Raw genomic sequence first — 16,272 nt, 5'->3', positions numbered from 1 at the left:
GGTCATGATGTTAACTTATTTTATGTATGCCTTCTGAATGCCTTCCTCACATCCTTTGTCTATCCACAGAAGCTGCTTGTGCTACTGTTCTTGCAATGTTGAGATAAGAGGGTTGTGATGCCATGGAGACACTGTGTTCCCAGCCCTCCCTGGTGACTGAATCCCCTTTCAGCTCTTTAAGAAGAGAAAATAAGGATCATTCTCAGTATTTTTAGCAGTTTTTGATTTCTTAAATTCCTGTAATGGTGTGTCTTATCTGTTGATTTGGTAAATTGGGATATGCTTATGTGTGTGTGAGATTTAGATTAAATACACTAAGTATAAGTGAAGATGGCCTCTCAATTTTGAAATATTTCTGTGTGGTTGCCTTAGTCCCTCCTGTACTTTGCATTCACTGAATTGTTGAACTGGGGTTTTTGTAGCTTCATTTGTGAAAGAGCTCTAGGAGAGGAGCAATGAGTCAATCTATGTACACATGACAGGTGATTACGATGCTTAGGAGGTGTTGAACTAGAACTAGTAAATGCAGAAAGCAAGTTAGTGTTTGAAACTCTTACCAACTCGTGGAGTTTTTGTTTTCAGAGCTATACTAATAGTTCTGACATAATTAAGACATTAATATTGCCATAAAATCATTCAAGCTTGCCAAAAGGTCAGAAGGACAAGGATCTAGATCTCTCGAGTTTTATATAGTCAAAAGTAGCATAAGTTGAACTATCCATATGGTAATAGATAAATACTGTAATGTCACCTTCTTTGGTGAATGACACATCAGCTACAAATCTGGATTCTTTGCGGGCAAGTGGCTGTTTGGGTATGGTTGAGATCATATTTGTGCCTAAACCGATTTTAAAGCAATTCTTCATGGAAGAGCATAAAACATTAATTCTAAGTAGTGGATTAGCAATTTTGTTAAGAGTTGTTCTTTGTGTGTGCTTGTAAAACACAAGTGTAGGGTTTTTTCTTCTATACTTGCTCACTGTTTAAAACTACTGGGCTGCATTGATGTGCCCTTTAACCTTTTTAGTCTGCTGCAGAAGTGGGAGAGGCTTGTCTCCTGGTTCAAAGCCTGTTCTAGCTTTATCAGAATATGACTGTTAGAATGGGAGAGCTTTGCTTTCTCCTGAAAGTTGGAAATTTAAATCCTAATAAAATACATAGCAAAATCCCTTAGCATCCTAAATTGCAGTCTGGCATACTAAATGCTGTCTAAATTAATGAGTTGATTGACAATACTCAGGTAATGCAAAAGAGCTGTGTAATTTCTTATTCCTTGACTTTGGTGTTTTGTATATTAGAAAGCAAGATTATTAATGAGTAGAAAGACATTTATATAATTCAGAATGTCTCGTTAGTGACATGCGCATCCTGACTTTAAAGTTGAGATGAAATCAAGTTGAAATGCTGAAAAAATCCCTGGGGAGTTTCTTTATAATTGCTGCTGTGCTTAATATTAGCACTGTAACAGTTCCCCACTCCATTAGTTCCTTTTCTGCTGGGTTAATCCTGCTCTTTGTATCCATATATACAACGATCTTTGAAAAAATTTGACTGTTTCCTTATCCAGAATTAGGGACCATTTGGTTTATTGAGGAGCAGTTTCTGATCAAAGGAATCCATGACCACTAAAATGAGTTTGTTGTTTCAAAACTACGGCTTTATGTATAGTTAAATTACTCCAACTCCGCCTTCCTGGTCTGTGGAAGAAGGGGAGGAAGGGAATTGTTGCAAACCTGTTGCTATGGCCACGTAGCAGGGGCTGAGCTGTTTGTGCGGCTGGAATCCTGCTGCATCAGCTGCTGCTCGGTGAGTCCTTCCTTACACTTTGCTACACGATGAAAATGCTCTCATTAGAAACGTTCTTTTGAACACCGGTAAGAAATCGGTACCCTAATAAGGGTCTCCTCCCCCAGCAACTCACGAGGTTTCATTACATAACCAAATTGATGTGTCTCAGGTGAGACATCTAAATGCATTTGTGATTTTCATGTGAACATTTTTCTTTTTCCATGTCAGATGGATTTCATTCTTTCTGAGCTGATCTTGGATGAAAGTTTGATGTTGTGCCTAGAAATGTGGCAGCTCCATCTCTCCTTTCTTCTTCTGACCACATGAAATCTGGGATCCTCTAACATTAGTTAATGTGCTTAGTGCAGAGGCATTTGAAACAATGATGAGCAAGATTTTTAGATTAAACACTACAAAATCCTTTGAGGGCTAAACCGCAAGCAATTAGGTTGAATTAAGTGAACAATTCTCTGCCCTCCCAGGGAATTAAGAGTTGGTGCCTTGTAGTTTCAGAAGGCCACTATTTGCTACTACAGCTGTGCACACTGAGGTGGTCCTTTCTACATGGGAATCAGGTTTCCTTGCATGCAAACTGAGTTAAGAACTGCCAATTTTACCGAAAAGAAAAAAGAAAAAAAAGATGACAAGTCTGGAAGAACTTGGTTAGTTTTTATCATGTGGTCCCTGTATTGAGGTAATTCCTGAATATTGTGTTTCTCTTTACATACTTTTCGTCTTGTAGAATTTAACTGAATTTGGAGGATGAAGTCCAGCCTAATGCATTTGGTTCCTCCACTGAGCAGAGAAAGAATGATCTCCCAGTTTCCCAAGGTAAGCATTTTTTATCCCTCTGATCACATGAAGCCCTTTCCACACTGATCTATCTTTCCATTGTGCTAATATGGTATTTTAATTTAATTTAATGTACACTTGTTGTCTTCTGTTAAAATTACGAATTATTTAAGATTCTTTCAAAGTTTAATGTGATCTTATATTCCCATTCAATGCTGATTTCTTTAATAATAATCTTCATTCTTCTTTCTAACCTTTACAAAAAGTGACTCTTGTTACAGAAATCTCATCTTAAAACATTTATCTTGTTTTTTTCAGTAAAACAGTAATAATTACATGCTTAAAGAGCTCGAACACAGAGGGCAAAGAGGAACCACAGCTGACATTAAGTTTGCAAAAAAATCTAACTAGGAGGCTTTGGTTGAAGAATTTGAGGCAGTTTAAATTTTCTGTTTGTATAAGAACTTTAGTCATAAAGTAGATCAAATCTAGTAGGCACTGTAGAAAAGCACACACAAAATACCTTTGATGTCTCCAAAGACTTGTATTTGAAGTGTAAGAGAACAGTTAAGGACAGGGAAGGGCAAGGAATTACCACTTGTTTTTTTCAGTTGTTCAAAAGATCCTTGTAAGGGAGTTAACATTTTTTTTCCATTCTTGATCTCAGCCATGTATTTTGCTTTCTCTTGAAGAATACTACAGGTGTTTTAAGCAAATGCAAGGTAAAATATATTTTCCTCATTTTTAACTAATTCCTACTTAAAGGACTAGTAATAAAAACAGTGCTTCACACTTATAAAAGATTGAAAAAACTTCATAGTGATAATGGCTTGCTGGTGGTATGCTCCCATCTGTGTTTGTCTTGTGTATTTGATCATTGGGATAATTGAAGGTACTTACTGTTGTACAGAATGCTGGACAAATGGATTTGGCCATGGGTGCTTAGGCAGTGCTGGGACACTGACACTCAGAATGGAGCTCAAAGGATGGTGGTGTCCCAAGGGGCTTTTACAAAGACAACTGTGGGGAAACCTTACTGCCTTCTAACCCAACGTACTGCTTTTCTTATGCCAGGGTAACCCTGTTTGTGGCAAACCCTTTGAATAATCATTTTATCTGTTTTTCCTTGCCAGTTTGACTTCTTGCCAAGTAGCTCTCACCCAGTTTGTCCCAGCAGCTGTTCTCTCTTTTCAGTGGTACACACCTGAGGCCTGTCTGCAGTTTAAAGAGCACTTCTGTGCACAGGTCAGGAGTGCTTGTCAGCAGAGCACTGGAACAGCTGGGTAAGTTTGTAGTAACCCAGGTATGCAAGGAAGAAAGTATTTTTAGCTCTTTACAGCCCCCTTTCTTCATAGGCTTCCCTCCCCCGCCCCCCCATTCCTCGTGTTCCTCACTCCAGTATGTTTCAAGGCAGCTAAGCCCCTGCACGTGGCAGTTCCAGAGTAAATGAGTCAAGTGCCTCTTCGTCTGCTGGTATAGGTAGCATTGAAAAAAGTGTGTAGTAGTTTAGCAAGAAAAAGATTTTTAGCGCCCTTTAAGTAAACACTTAGTTCAAAAGATCTAACAGATCAGCCTTGCAGTGTTCTCTGTAGGTGTTCCAAAGGAGCAGTTAATAAAGGCTTTGGAGGGATATAAAGGCAGCAGTTCTAACTTTCTCGAAACATCTAAGAATCTAGTTGTAGTCTTTTTGAAGTATACATTCTAAGAAGTTCTCTTAAATTGTTCCTTAAAACTGGAGCAAAATTCTGGTAAATATATAGCATTTAAAAATCAAAATAAGCTGGTTTATGCTCTACTAATAATCTTGGAGGTTTTTTTTCCCCCCCACTTTATCTCTCCCCCAGAACTGTTACTATTACTGATTTAATCTCTGAAGCAAGGCAAGAAAGCTAAACTGTGTTAGAAATCATCACTATTCAGTTAAAATAAATAGCTGTACATTTTAGTGATAAATGCTTCTGGTTTCACTGCAAAGGATCTTCCATAAAGCGGAGCTCCTATGAATACTGACAATTAGCTCACTATTCTTCCAGCTCTAGAGTTGCTGACATGAGACTTGTCATGATATCCATCTTTAAATGCAACTTTTTATTCATTTTACTAGGGAGTCTTGCTAAAAAAAAAAAAAAACTTTTAAAGCCAAAATGTCACCCTGAGAGACATCAGTGACTTTATTCCTTTTTTAGAAACACAGCCACTATCTTAATTTCATATAAATTTGTTACAAGTGTCTGGACAATTTTCCAAGTAAGACATGCTTTATTGAATTGAGGTATTTTTTCCTTCCATTACTAAAATATATTTGTTTGGGATTTTTATTAGTAGTATTTTTTTTTTCCATAGTAAACCAACTCTTTAAGTAACTTATTCTGGTAACAGAGTATAACTAAAAAGCTAATATTTTGTCTTTGTGAATTGAGTTAAACTACTTTTCTGTCACTGCTTTCTAGATATGATTATTATTTGGTCATTTAGGCCATTTTTTGGTGGAATGGGGATAGGAGGGGCAGCCAGAGTGTCTTGTACGGTACTTGTAAAGCTTGAAAGGAATAACCATTATCTTCCTTTTCAATTATCCCAAGTAATAAAATATTTCTTTGTCATTTGGAAAGGTAGTCTGATAAATTCAGTAGCTAATGGCTGCATTTAATACTCTCCCAATAGTCCATCATTGTGTTAAATGGTCTAATCTAGGGAGTTTTTTCCCCAATACAAATTAATGGAACACACACCTCTAAACCATCACTTACTTTTTGGCTTTTCCCTTAAGGTCATTGATTTTATTCAGTATTTTCTCAGTAACAGTTAATCAGGAGCATAGGGGCCTGTGGTCACCCAGTTAATGTTGACTGGCACATAAAACTGGTGGGGGGTTTTTGTTTTGTTTTGTTCTTTAAATATTAGTCATGCAGTTTACTAGTCAATTTTTCAATTATTTAAAATAGATAACTTGGAATCAGCATCACATGGAAGTTGATGTAACCAGAAATAGTATTCAATAGAAGATTAACTCCTTTGTTTAAAAACCCTTCTTTGAGAGAAAAGAACATTAAACATCTTAAGCCATTTCTATAGCATGTGCACAGGAGACGTCAATCCAAGTTTAGGTTAACAAATAAACTTAATTTCACTTATCCACCTGTATGTCCTAAAAGAGATACAGTTTCAATTTTAAGAATGCAGGTTGAGTCACCTAAAGCCCATCTGCTGTATCCTGCGGGAGGACCTAGAGCAAAGAGGATTATTTGCATGAAGCCGGATTCAGATTAATATTATTCCAGATAGTCAGAAAATGTATTGGCTCTAACCCTGTGGGTTGTTTTTCCCAGAGACACATTCTGCAGTGGGTTATTTTATTATCAGCAATTTCTTATTTCTGCCCTTGGGACTTCATTTGTACTATTAAAGTCAATGAGAACTGTGGGATAAATTGGAATGCAAAGGATGTAGATGGTTTTATGTGTAAACTGCCAAATGTATATATTTGTAGTCAAAGCAATTTTAATAGAATAAAATTTGCCCCACTGAATTGAAATTAAGAAAAAAAAAATAAACAGAGTAAGAAATGGACTATTTCTGCTCCAGAAGGGTTTGGTTTTTTTGGTGGCTTTCTTTCTCGCAATTTAAGACTCTGATCATGCAGTGCAGGGGCAGGTAGGTAAACTGAAGTCACAGGTACATGTGCTTCTCACTTGCAATTTAAAGATCCAAATCAGAATTTTTAGAAAGAGACTGTTTATATTACTACTAAAACTATATAACATTTTCAAATATTTATAACAGGCTGAAAGTATCCAAAGTGGTTGTGGTAGGAGACCTGTATGTTGGGAAAACAAGTCTTATCAACAGGTACAGTATATCTTAGCTGATGGTTTGATTCTCCTGTTTCTCAAATAAATGTTCTAACATTTCCATTTCTGGCTTTAGAGCAGTACTTCATGGTTCTGGTTTGAACCTGAACCAGTACTTCGTGGTTTTGTTATTAAATGAAGACAGAACGAAGTCAGAGTATGAGACAGGCTTGGTACATCAACACAGAAAGTTGTGCTCTAGCACTTCAATCAGTATGTTATATTCTGAAGTGTTTGTATCCAGTAAAATATGATACAGTGTTTTCTTAAGGAGTCCAGTCTAAAGGCTAAACAATTGGAAAAAAATTCCAGTGTCCGAGTCTTGGTTTCATTTGGCTCATTATTTAAGACCCAAAATATATTCCCCTGTAACTAAAACTGAAAAATACTGTACCTCCCTTGAGAGCCCAAAGATGTTTTATTGAGTCTCATACTATCCTGAGAGCTTACTAGATATATGTGCTTTCTAGTTTGTTAAATAGTATCTCCTTTTCTTTTAATTAGTGTCATGATGTTTTTATGTCTACTTCTTCATTATATATCAAATCCACAGTTAGTTTATTCTTTTCTTCATAATTTACCCTATACAGTGTTAGTTTTGCAATTATTTGTAATTGTGTCTTACTAGTATTTCACTTCCTTTTTTTAATTGCAGATTTTGTAAAGATAATTTTGACCGAGACTACAAGGCGACCATTGGAGTAGATTTTGAAATTGAACGTTTTGAGATAATTGGAATGCCATATAACCTCCAGATGTGAGTTGAAAGAGCATGGTTAAGCACTGCACAGAGTACAGTCTCAGCAGAGCTTGAATTGCTGCAGGCTGTAGTGGAATAAAGATTTTAAAAGTATAATACAATTGCACAAAGAATAATGTGATCTGAAGAAAAGATTCTGTCTCTGGACTTGCAGTTTTAGTAGAAATTTTACTCTGGGATTTGTCATCCCTAAAAAATATTACAAGCTTGTCAATGAAAACATGTCTTGGATGTCTTGCACTATTTCAGTGGAATTCTATCTTTTTTACTCAAAGTTCATGAAAGAGAAGTGGAAGCTTTTCCCACAGTTTGTCTAGTGCTAGTGTAACCCTAGTCTGTGATTTGGGTTTAGTAGGCACAATGAGCACTGAACTTGGCTTTACTAGGAGTTTTATTCCTTTAGTCATTGAAATTAATGTTAAGCTGTCCAGTGATTTCAACATCTCTTAATTAGTAACTTATTAAGTATCCCTAAACCATAGAAAGGCTGGAGTGGTTTTATTCGAATATGAACCTAATATCTTTGATTTTCAACTTTGTTTGTCAGACTAGTGGGAATCCTGCCCTTCTCCCACCTCTTTGGGTCTGCAGAATGGTGTCCCTTTATGTTTCTGGTAGCCAGAAACATTGTTCTGTAGAGGGCATTATTGAATCATCTGTAGTGTGACCCAGAGCAGAAATAAGATGCTTTGCATGAGGTGTTTTAGTGTATGAATCTTAAAAACCTTTTACTTAGGAACACTTTTTTTTCTGGTGAGATCACTGATGTAAATAGATGGCTTTTAGTATTTATTGAAAAATATTTAGAAATCCATTTCCCACTGATTTCACTGCAGTTGTGTTTGGGGAATTCTGCCAGGCGCTATCCTTTTGTAACTTGAGTCCCTCTAAAAATCTAGACTCATGCATCAGTGTTTTGCAAACTGAAGCAATAGGGTCAGGTTGCATTATCTGCAAAACCTTCAGAAGCTGGGTAGAACATTTCCATATGATAAGCACTAGTGCCCCCTCTTGCTGAGAGGTTTCCATACCAGATATATTTGCAAGTATCCATGACTGGCAGTACAAGGCTTCGACAGAACCCAAACCTCTGTAGTGCTGGCAGTAGCTGAGGGCACTGCATATCATATTAATTAATAAGAAGGACATCCTTGATTTTATTTCATGGTGTCATTAGTACCTGGTAGACTGAGCTGTTGGTCTCTGATTTGTAGTGTAGGGACAGATATCTTATCTAGCAGTTACAAGATTCTAACATGGGCTAATACATGACTTAGCTAGTATTAGCAGAGAAAATGGACAAAATTAGATTGCCCTAGAAATGCATGCAAATTACATTGATGAAAGAAAAAATGTTTTAAGAAAATGATATTACCATGCAGAATACAAATATTTGAATTTTCTCCAGAATTATTAGTATTTTTTTTAAAAAGGTAAAAATGGAGTTCACATGTCTTCATTGAATAATAGAGCTTTACTGTATTTCTATCAGTAGTTAATGAGTAACATGTTCCAGATGGTGACACTTCTCTGGTATCACATTCTTCTCTGCCTTGTACCAGTCTGCTGATTCATTAGCATGTTTACTCAGGTTGCCCTGGGTTTCATTAACCTGAAATTTCTTTTTTCCCCCTGTTGCACAGATGGGACACAGCAGGTCAGGAGAAGTTCAAGTGCATTGCATCTGCTTACTACCGAGGAGCAGAGGGTGAGAACAATATTAATTTGATCTTGCCTGTGTCAGGAGGCTGTATTTTGTACAGCAACATATATCCATATATGCTCCTCAGGAGGGTACCTATAGACACTGTGGTGGAACGGATTGTCCATTATTGCAGGGAAGAAGGGATGAAGAAGTTTATCACTTGATGTGTTGTCACATCTGCAAGCTCTGCGTGTTCTGATGATGCAGTGATGAAAAGTGGCACTTGTGCCTTGGAGGAAAAGAATTTGAGGTTGGGTGAGATTAATGCTGGAGATAGAAGTGGATATTTCTGGCTTTTCCTTTGGTAAGAGACAATCCTGTGGGAATTAGTGGTCCCAAAATGAAAGGGTTAATAGCACTATAGACTGCAGACTATAGATATAAGGTTGAAGACTAAGGACTTAGGTCTTATTGGGTGCTGGAAAAGGAATGAGAAAATAGGTAATCCTCCACCTCCTATATGTTAAATCTGTTCTTACACCTTATATGTAAACATTCTCTCTGTTTAACAAGATGGGTTGGAGAGACTTCTGATACACTTTCTAATTTAATTACTTTTTTTTTTCTGTTCTTGTCTTTTATTGCAGTTATAATAACAGTGTTTGATCTGGCTGATATCCAAACTTTGGATCACACCAAGTAAGTTTCTGCATTTTGGCTTATCTTTTAAAGGTTTTACAGCAGGTTTAATTGCCTTGCATATGTAGGTGTTAAGAACTTGCTGGATCATGACTGTATTTTCTATTGAGCTAAGAAATGAAAAATGACAGTCAGTAGTTTGGATTACATAGGGTGGGATTTTCCTGAAGAAAATGCAGGGCATAAATTTGAACTAGTTACACTTGACTTCCTCTAAAGTCAGTACAGAGAGAGAGGCACTTCAGTAAAAGCTTGATTCTTCCAAAGCTAGACATGCAGGAAGAGATGAAGTGCACCCCAAAAGCATTCTTTTTTTTTTTCCACTTCATTTGCTACAAATAGAATAATAGGCTGGAATCTAATGTCGATGATAAAATTGATGAGAGGCATCTCATGCGTAATGTCTCATGAGCCTTTCATTTTTTAGGTATGCAGTTATTCCAAAATTTTCTTTCTCTAGTTTCTGTGATTCTGATGGGAGACAGACTGTCAAAAAGAGAATGGAAAATTAAAAACTCCAAGTATATGTAGATATATCTAAACTTACTAGTTCAGATCCTTGTAATGATTTGGTTACAACAACACGGTAATCGTTATTAGTAAACTTGGTCTGGTTTTAGTGCAGGCTGCGAAACCCTGCATGGATCAATGATCCACACTGTTGTCGCAGCTCAGAGCATGTGTATTTCTAATGTGTGGTTGTGACTGTAATGCAAGTACAGACTTCTTTACAACCTGTACTCTGTCTTATTTGAATGTGTACTATGGTGCTTAACTCATTTACATAGGACTTTGTAAAATAATATATATATTAGTGTCTTTGCTTGGCTGAAAGTAATTGAAGCCTGTGAACCTGATTTCCCACACATGCACACACTCCCTTCCCTCCTTGATTTGTGTTGGATGACTCAAGAGAAACTTGATTGCCAGAGTAACAATAATATAAAAGCTTGTGAGACAAGAATCATACAGCCTTCATAGGGAGCTGTTTTATAATGCTGAATAGATTATTTTACTCCTCTTTATTCCCATTTGTATCTAACCTGCTATGTGGTTCATACCTTGTCATTTGCTTCTTGCTTTCTTATTCCTTATCTTGCACCAAACTTTGCCCTCTCCCTTACGCTGAGAGATATCCTTTCTGGGTGCTAAAATGATTGTTGAATTTGTACTCTGCCATGGGTATGATTTTTCCTTAGTGGAAGATGTGTATTCAAAGGAGTTGGAATAGCTACCACTCTCTCCGTCTAGAAAAAAAGGCTTTTGATACTCTCACATAAGTTCTTCTCTCACTTTTCTTGTGACCCTATTATCTGTCACCTTCTCCTGTACTCCTTGTTCCCTCTGACTGATTCTGTCATTTCTTTTTTGTATTTCAGACAGTGGCTAGAAGATGCATTGAGGGAGAATGAGCCATATTCCAGCTTCATCTTTCTGGTTGGAACAAAAAAAGATTTGGTGGTGAGTAAATTGAATGCAGATAAGGAAATCAGATTTTCCCTGGTTCCTCAGGTGTTTTCCCTTACAAGTTGTGCACAGTGTCATTGAGATAAAGACCTTGAGTGAAAAACTTTAAAAGATAAATTGAACAACACACTGGGGACCAATTTAAAAGACTTTCTGAAAAAAATGGGTAGTTAGTGAAATATTTCTTACATGACATTTTTCAAGCATATTTAAACATATCTAGTAATCTTAAAGCTTTTGTTGTTTTAGTTTTTAAGGGATAGTGTATTCATTATTCAGGAACAGGGAAGATTTCTTACTTAATTGAATATCACATAATTTTCAAAAGAACAAGCTGAATGCAGTCACTCCATACAATTCTCAGTCTTGTGTTTATCTTTCTGTAGCTATCAATACTTCATTTTTAAAGCTTTGAAAACAAACTTGTTTCTTCTGTTACTGGTTGGTCCCCCAACTCTTCTGCTGAGAATGATGGAGTGACAAGAATTTAAAGACCAGTAACTGGGCTGCTTACTTGATAGCTCTTTACCAGGCAATGTGTTAGATACAAGGGTCACTTGTTAACTGTTGTTTTGTTTCAGTGCTGTAGGAGCTGAGTGGAGACATCCATTTAAAACCAGTACTATATACTTGAATGTTCTTTCAGTCATGTCTGATTGCCCAAGTCTAGGCAAGGTCAAAAAGGCTACTGAGAAAACTGGAAGCATCATAGTGTAGGTGCTATGGCAGTATCTCTGTGCTGTTACCAGCCCAGACACACTTCTTGTGTTCAAGTTGTTCCATGGTGTTTGCCCAGTCAGATGCTGTGTGTGAAATGACAGAGCTGGATGCAATCCGTTTGGCCAAGGAGATGCAGGCAGAATACTGGTCGGTTTCAGCCAAAACAGGTAAATTACTGCAAAGGATGTAAAAATAGCATAACCACAAGGTCTGATGTTGAAGTGGGAGGAACCTATTATCCCCCATTCCCAGGTTTTTGTTGTTGTTCTTGTTCTTGCATTTTGTTGCTATTAGAAACTTCAGGCTTATTAATGGCTGATTTTATTTGAGCATTTGTATGTGTGCTTTCACTATTGTGTTTGCAAAAAGAACTAATCAAGCTGCTTTGCAATATCTGAGCATGTTTAATTCATAGATAGTTACATAAATACACATGTGCACTACTACTCAATGTTTGCAATGGAAAAAGATTATACCACAAACTCAATTCTCTCTGTTGCTGGCTAAAAATAAAGGTGCAGCACAGGGTACAGTATTCCAGAGTAAGGAAATTAGAAATTCTTTCTGCAGTGATCAGAATGGGAGACAGATTGTTGGAGAGGCCTGTTCAGTCCCAGTATTGAGCAGTGAGCTGTTCACAGATGTGCTTGTTATGCTTGATCATCTGTTGATGTGCCTTTATAAAAACACATAATTTCTGTCTTGTTTCCTAGGGGAAAATGTCAAAGAATTTTTTTCCCGAGTTGCTGCCTTGGCCTTTGAACAGTCCATGATAAAGGAGCTGGAGAGCACTCCTGGGTACAGGGCCCAAATTGGGGCAGGAAATCTGATCAGTATGTGGAGTTTTGCTTTTTGTGTGCATTTTCCTTGTTTATAGTCCAAAGGATTGGGGAGGTTTTTCAAGCATTAGAGCCAGTTTCAAACACCTGCAAGCATATTCATATCATTGTCTGCCCAGGTTTTAGCCTACAGGAGTGACTGGGCCTGCATCCAGCTTCTGTTACCCTTAATATCAGATGGTATAATTTCTTGTAAATTGATTTTATAACTTTTTTGTTTCCACAGAACTAGAGAACAACATTATGGAAGTTGCAGAAGACAATGCTCAAGTCAGCCTGAGTTGTTGCTAACTGTCAACTGTTTCTGCAAGTGCCACACTTCTCTGCAACAATGCTCTCAAACCAGAAACAGAGAGCTTTAATTTTAGAAATGAGGGAGGAAAAACTTACCCAAACTTTCTTGCTGAGAGTTCCCTTGCTGCTGCAGGCTCACTGTGAAGGGTGGTACAATTGTTAAGTAAGCCGTTCTCTGTGTAGTTGAAACATAACATCCTTGTCTTAATGCAAGAAGACATTGCCAGTGCCATGTGCTCACCTGTCTGCCAGAAAGGCTTGTAGTCAAAAATTATATCATTTTAGTGTTGTTCTTTGATAATTCTCTAGAAGTCTTAGCTAGTGAAGTGGCATTCTTGTGGGAGCAAGAAACAAGTGGCAGTTCAGAATGAAGGGTGCTATGAATATGGTTTTGCCTTTTAAAATCATCATGTAAAATAACTCTGATTCGCTTTTATGCATTCCAAGTATTTTAAAACTATTTGAAAATAAATTCTTTTAAGTATCAGGTCTGGAAGTACACAAATGCAGACTGCATAGTTTCCACTGTGGTTTGTCCATCCAGGAAAAATCTGTATTACTTTTCATTTTCCGCTTGAGAATCAGAGCCCAGTATTAAATATTTCCAAGACTAGAAGAAGTCCAGGTAGGAACTTGGTTATGTTAACACAGCTGTCTAGTATTTTGAAAACGTTGCCAGATAAGAATGCTATTCTTTTCCATTCTCTTGAATAAGAAAGAATGGTCACACAGGTGCATAATATGGAAAATACATTATTTCGTTCTATTTTTTCCAATAGCTCTCTGAACTCTAATATTTAGTTGTGAGTATCTAGCTTAGAATTCCATGTTTCTAGGACTCATATTCAGCATTTCAAGCATGCTGGCATAAAAAAAATTATATATAATGCTCTAAATTTCATACTGCAATTACTTTAAATGGAAAGAAAGAAGAAAACCTATGAACAATTACAAGGTACAGTTTCTTGAGATATTTATTCAATCACTGCAGAAACAACAGTATCCAGAAAAATAATTACAATAGGACCTTTCAGATTTGAGCTGCTGAGAAATAAAGACATTTGTTAATAAAGAAATGCATCAATCTGAAAATATTCTGGTTTCTCTGCCACTTTCCCCACTTTGATAAGAAATGGGGAAAAGTGGAGAAAAGATCGCTTGAACATCCTTTTTATTACTTTTTTCTTATTACGTAAGTTAGAGCAGCTTCCTAGAATATGATGAATAGAGATCTAGGAACTCTGTGTCTTTTTTTTTTCGGACAATCTTCACTTTGGCAATCATGCTGCCTGTTGGCAAGGGTGCAAATGTAGCATTTGGTGGAAAAAGTGAATCTGTGAGGGTACAAAAGGAGCTCTTTATCCAAATGTGTAATATTTTGACCTTATGATTTTCTATGCAGTTGTTCAGTTCCCAAGTCCATTTCACATGGAAGGTGAATTTACACTGTGCTTGTAGCATGTGCTGTGCTGGGTGAGCAGTGTGGCCACAGCCATTGTGTTTCCTGAGCCTGAATGAGAGTAGAGGAGATGGTTCACTCTGCTGCAGCAAGTCATGTTACCTGGGCTTCAGTGCTGACATGAGATAGTGTTTACCCTGCAAAGTGAATCAGGAACAAATCTAAGAAAATATTCAGTTTTTTGTTTGGGTATTTTTTCCCACCAAGGGAAAAGGTTTCTCCAAAGGGTTTCTTTTGTTGCTGGGCTCAATTATTGTACAAAGTCACAGAGATGCAGTCTCTTCAACAACATCATCATGTTGCCTGGAAAATCTACTGGGACAGTTTTTTCCTAGGGATTCAGTACATTGCATGATGTCATTACTTTTTTGTATCATCTGGAGCTCCAAAAACTCCACATACAAAGGTAATACTCTGTCAGTCATCAGCTGTCATGGGACAGTGGCCTGAGTCTGTCTGTTAAATGATAAATGCTTTGAGACTGGGTGATTTTTGGTTGGTGTTTTGTTGGGTTTTTTGTTGTCTTTTTTTGTTTGTGTGTTTGTGTTTTTTGGGTTTTTTTTGCTTGCTTGGTTGGTTTTAAGGGTGCTTTTAGCACCACTGAGGCCTCCCGTACAGAGAACTCTGTATTAATAATTCATAATCTAAAATGAATCTCGGATCATGTTGCAAATGATGAGTTGCTTAGGAAAGCACAAAGGAAACTAACTATAGAAAACAAATATAAATTTTTAAGTTCTACCTGGCCAATGTTTTATCTATGTATGTTAATCCATTCTATCAGCAACTTAATTGACTTTGAAGAAGCCTTAATATTTTGAAAACCAGTGTTGAAAAAATTTTATTAACTCTAACCATAGGTAGGCTAAACCGCAATTTCTATACCGGTTGAAATCCCCACAGTGATCATGGTAACAGTCACAGTTTCAGCTTCCTTGTGGAATTTGCAGGTGAGAAATTGAAGTAAAATTTGGAGTCAGTCTGAAGCTAAGGTAAAGAGCAATTGTAATAGTCCATTTCCCAAAAGAAGTACATGTTGTGCTGTTTCTTGTCTTTAGTAAGTAAAAGCTAACGTGTTAATGGGTTGTGGATGCATTTGTGCTGAGCAAACCCACTGGTAATGGATCAAAAGCCATTTAAGAAAGCCACCTGACAGTTAATTTCTTACTATAAAAGGCCATTCTTTTAATTTTTAATGGTGCTATTTCACCTTTTGAGTTATTATTTGACTCTTAAGGTATGGTTATTTATATTCACATAGGTCATGGGATTCAGAGCTTTCTGAATCCTGTTGGTTCCCAGCTCAGGTTTGCATTGCGGTGGAACTGGAGTCCGTTCTCCATGACTAAATGTCTCCCCCTGTATGTGTTTTCAGCTTTCCATCAATAGTTAGAGGTTGTTCTAATGTAACACACTGGTGAGTGAATGCTCTGAACACTGTATCACATCCTCTGAGCATGCAAGTTAAAATTAAATGTTTGGCAGATTGTAGGAGAATCTGTGTTTGGTAGTGGAGAGGGTTGGTATTTTTCCTGTATTTTTGGTCAGAAAGCTGTTCTCACAGCGAGGGATTGCCATTGTCTGAATTTGGAGAAGGAGTTCATAAAATGATTCAAACTGGATGGGACTTCCCAAGACTTGTCAGCTTTGTCAAACTCTACCAAGAGTGCTGCTTTGTGTTAACAAAAATACGATTTTTTAGTTTCAGCCACATATTAATTAAAAATTATGTTTTATTTCTCATTTTAAAAGCTCAGCTTATGTCCTACAGTTTTTTGGTGGTTTTGTTTTTTGTTTTGTTGGGGTTTTTTTTTGTCCTTACAAAACCCCCGGTTCTTCCGCATGGGGTGACGCTGTAGAGCAGTTCCCAAGTGACAGCTCGAGAGCTTTCAGAGCCAAGCGACTCCTCTTCCCACAAGAGGGAGCCCGGCGGTCACTGCAGGATACGATCTGTGCCG

General features: G+C 37.2%; 1 protein-coding gene across 2 annotated transcripts; it reads left to right on the top strand.

Moving 5' to 3' along the window:
• Positions 1-1,558: 1,558 nt before the first annotated feature.
• On the top strand, positions 1,559-16,018 carry RAB36 (RAB36, member RAS oncogene family). Of its 2 annotated transcripts, XM_069031115.1 has the most exons (11): positions 1,570-1,806; positions 2,531-2,619; positions 3,775-3,863; positions 6,364-6,429; positions 7,087-7,188; positions 8,835-8,899; positions 9,484-9,535; positions 10,915-10,996; positions 11,799-11,889; positions 12,436-12,555; positions 12,788-16,018. In XM_069031115.1, exons 2-11 carry the CDS (start codon positions 2,551-2,553, stop codon positions 12,850-12,852), a joined length of 801 nt encoding a protein of 266 aa, XP_068887216.1. In that variant the 5' UTR covers positions 1,570-1,806; positions 2,531-2,550; the 3' UTR covers positions 12,853-16,018. The 2 variants fall into 2 exon arrangements, with proteins under 2 accessions (XP_068887217.1, XP_068887216.1); XM_069031116.1 differs by lacking the exon at positions 12,436-12,555 and having other exon boundaries at positions 1,559-1,806.
• The last annotated feature ends 254 nt before the right edge of the window (positions 16,019-16,272 follow it).

This window comes from Aphelocoma coerulescens, chromosome 15, assembly GCF_041296385.1.
Source record: "Aphelocoma coerulescens isolate FSJ_1873_10779 chromosome 15, UR_Acoe_1.0, whole genome shotgun sequence".
NCBI classification, from domain to species: Eukaryota; Metazoa; Chordata; class Aves; order Passeriformes; family Corvidae; genus Aphelocoma; species Aphelocoma coerulescens.
Note: the sequence above shows the minus strand (reverse complement) of the source record. Positions and strands in the feature narration are given on the sequence as shown.

Coding starts and splice junctions, on each gene's coding strand:
- RAB36 (XM_069031115.1), top strand. CDS start 2,551: ATGAAGTCCAGCCTAATGCATTTGGTTCCTCCACTGAGCAGAGAAAGA. Junction 2,620..3,774: donor TGATCTCCCAGTTTCCCAAG/GTAAGCATTTTT, acceptor CTCTCTTTTCAG/TGGTACACACCTGAGGCCTG. Junction 11,890..12,435: donor GTCGGTTTCAGCCAAAACAG/GTAAATTACTGC, acceptor CTTGTTTCCTAG/GGGAAAATGTCAAAGAATTT.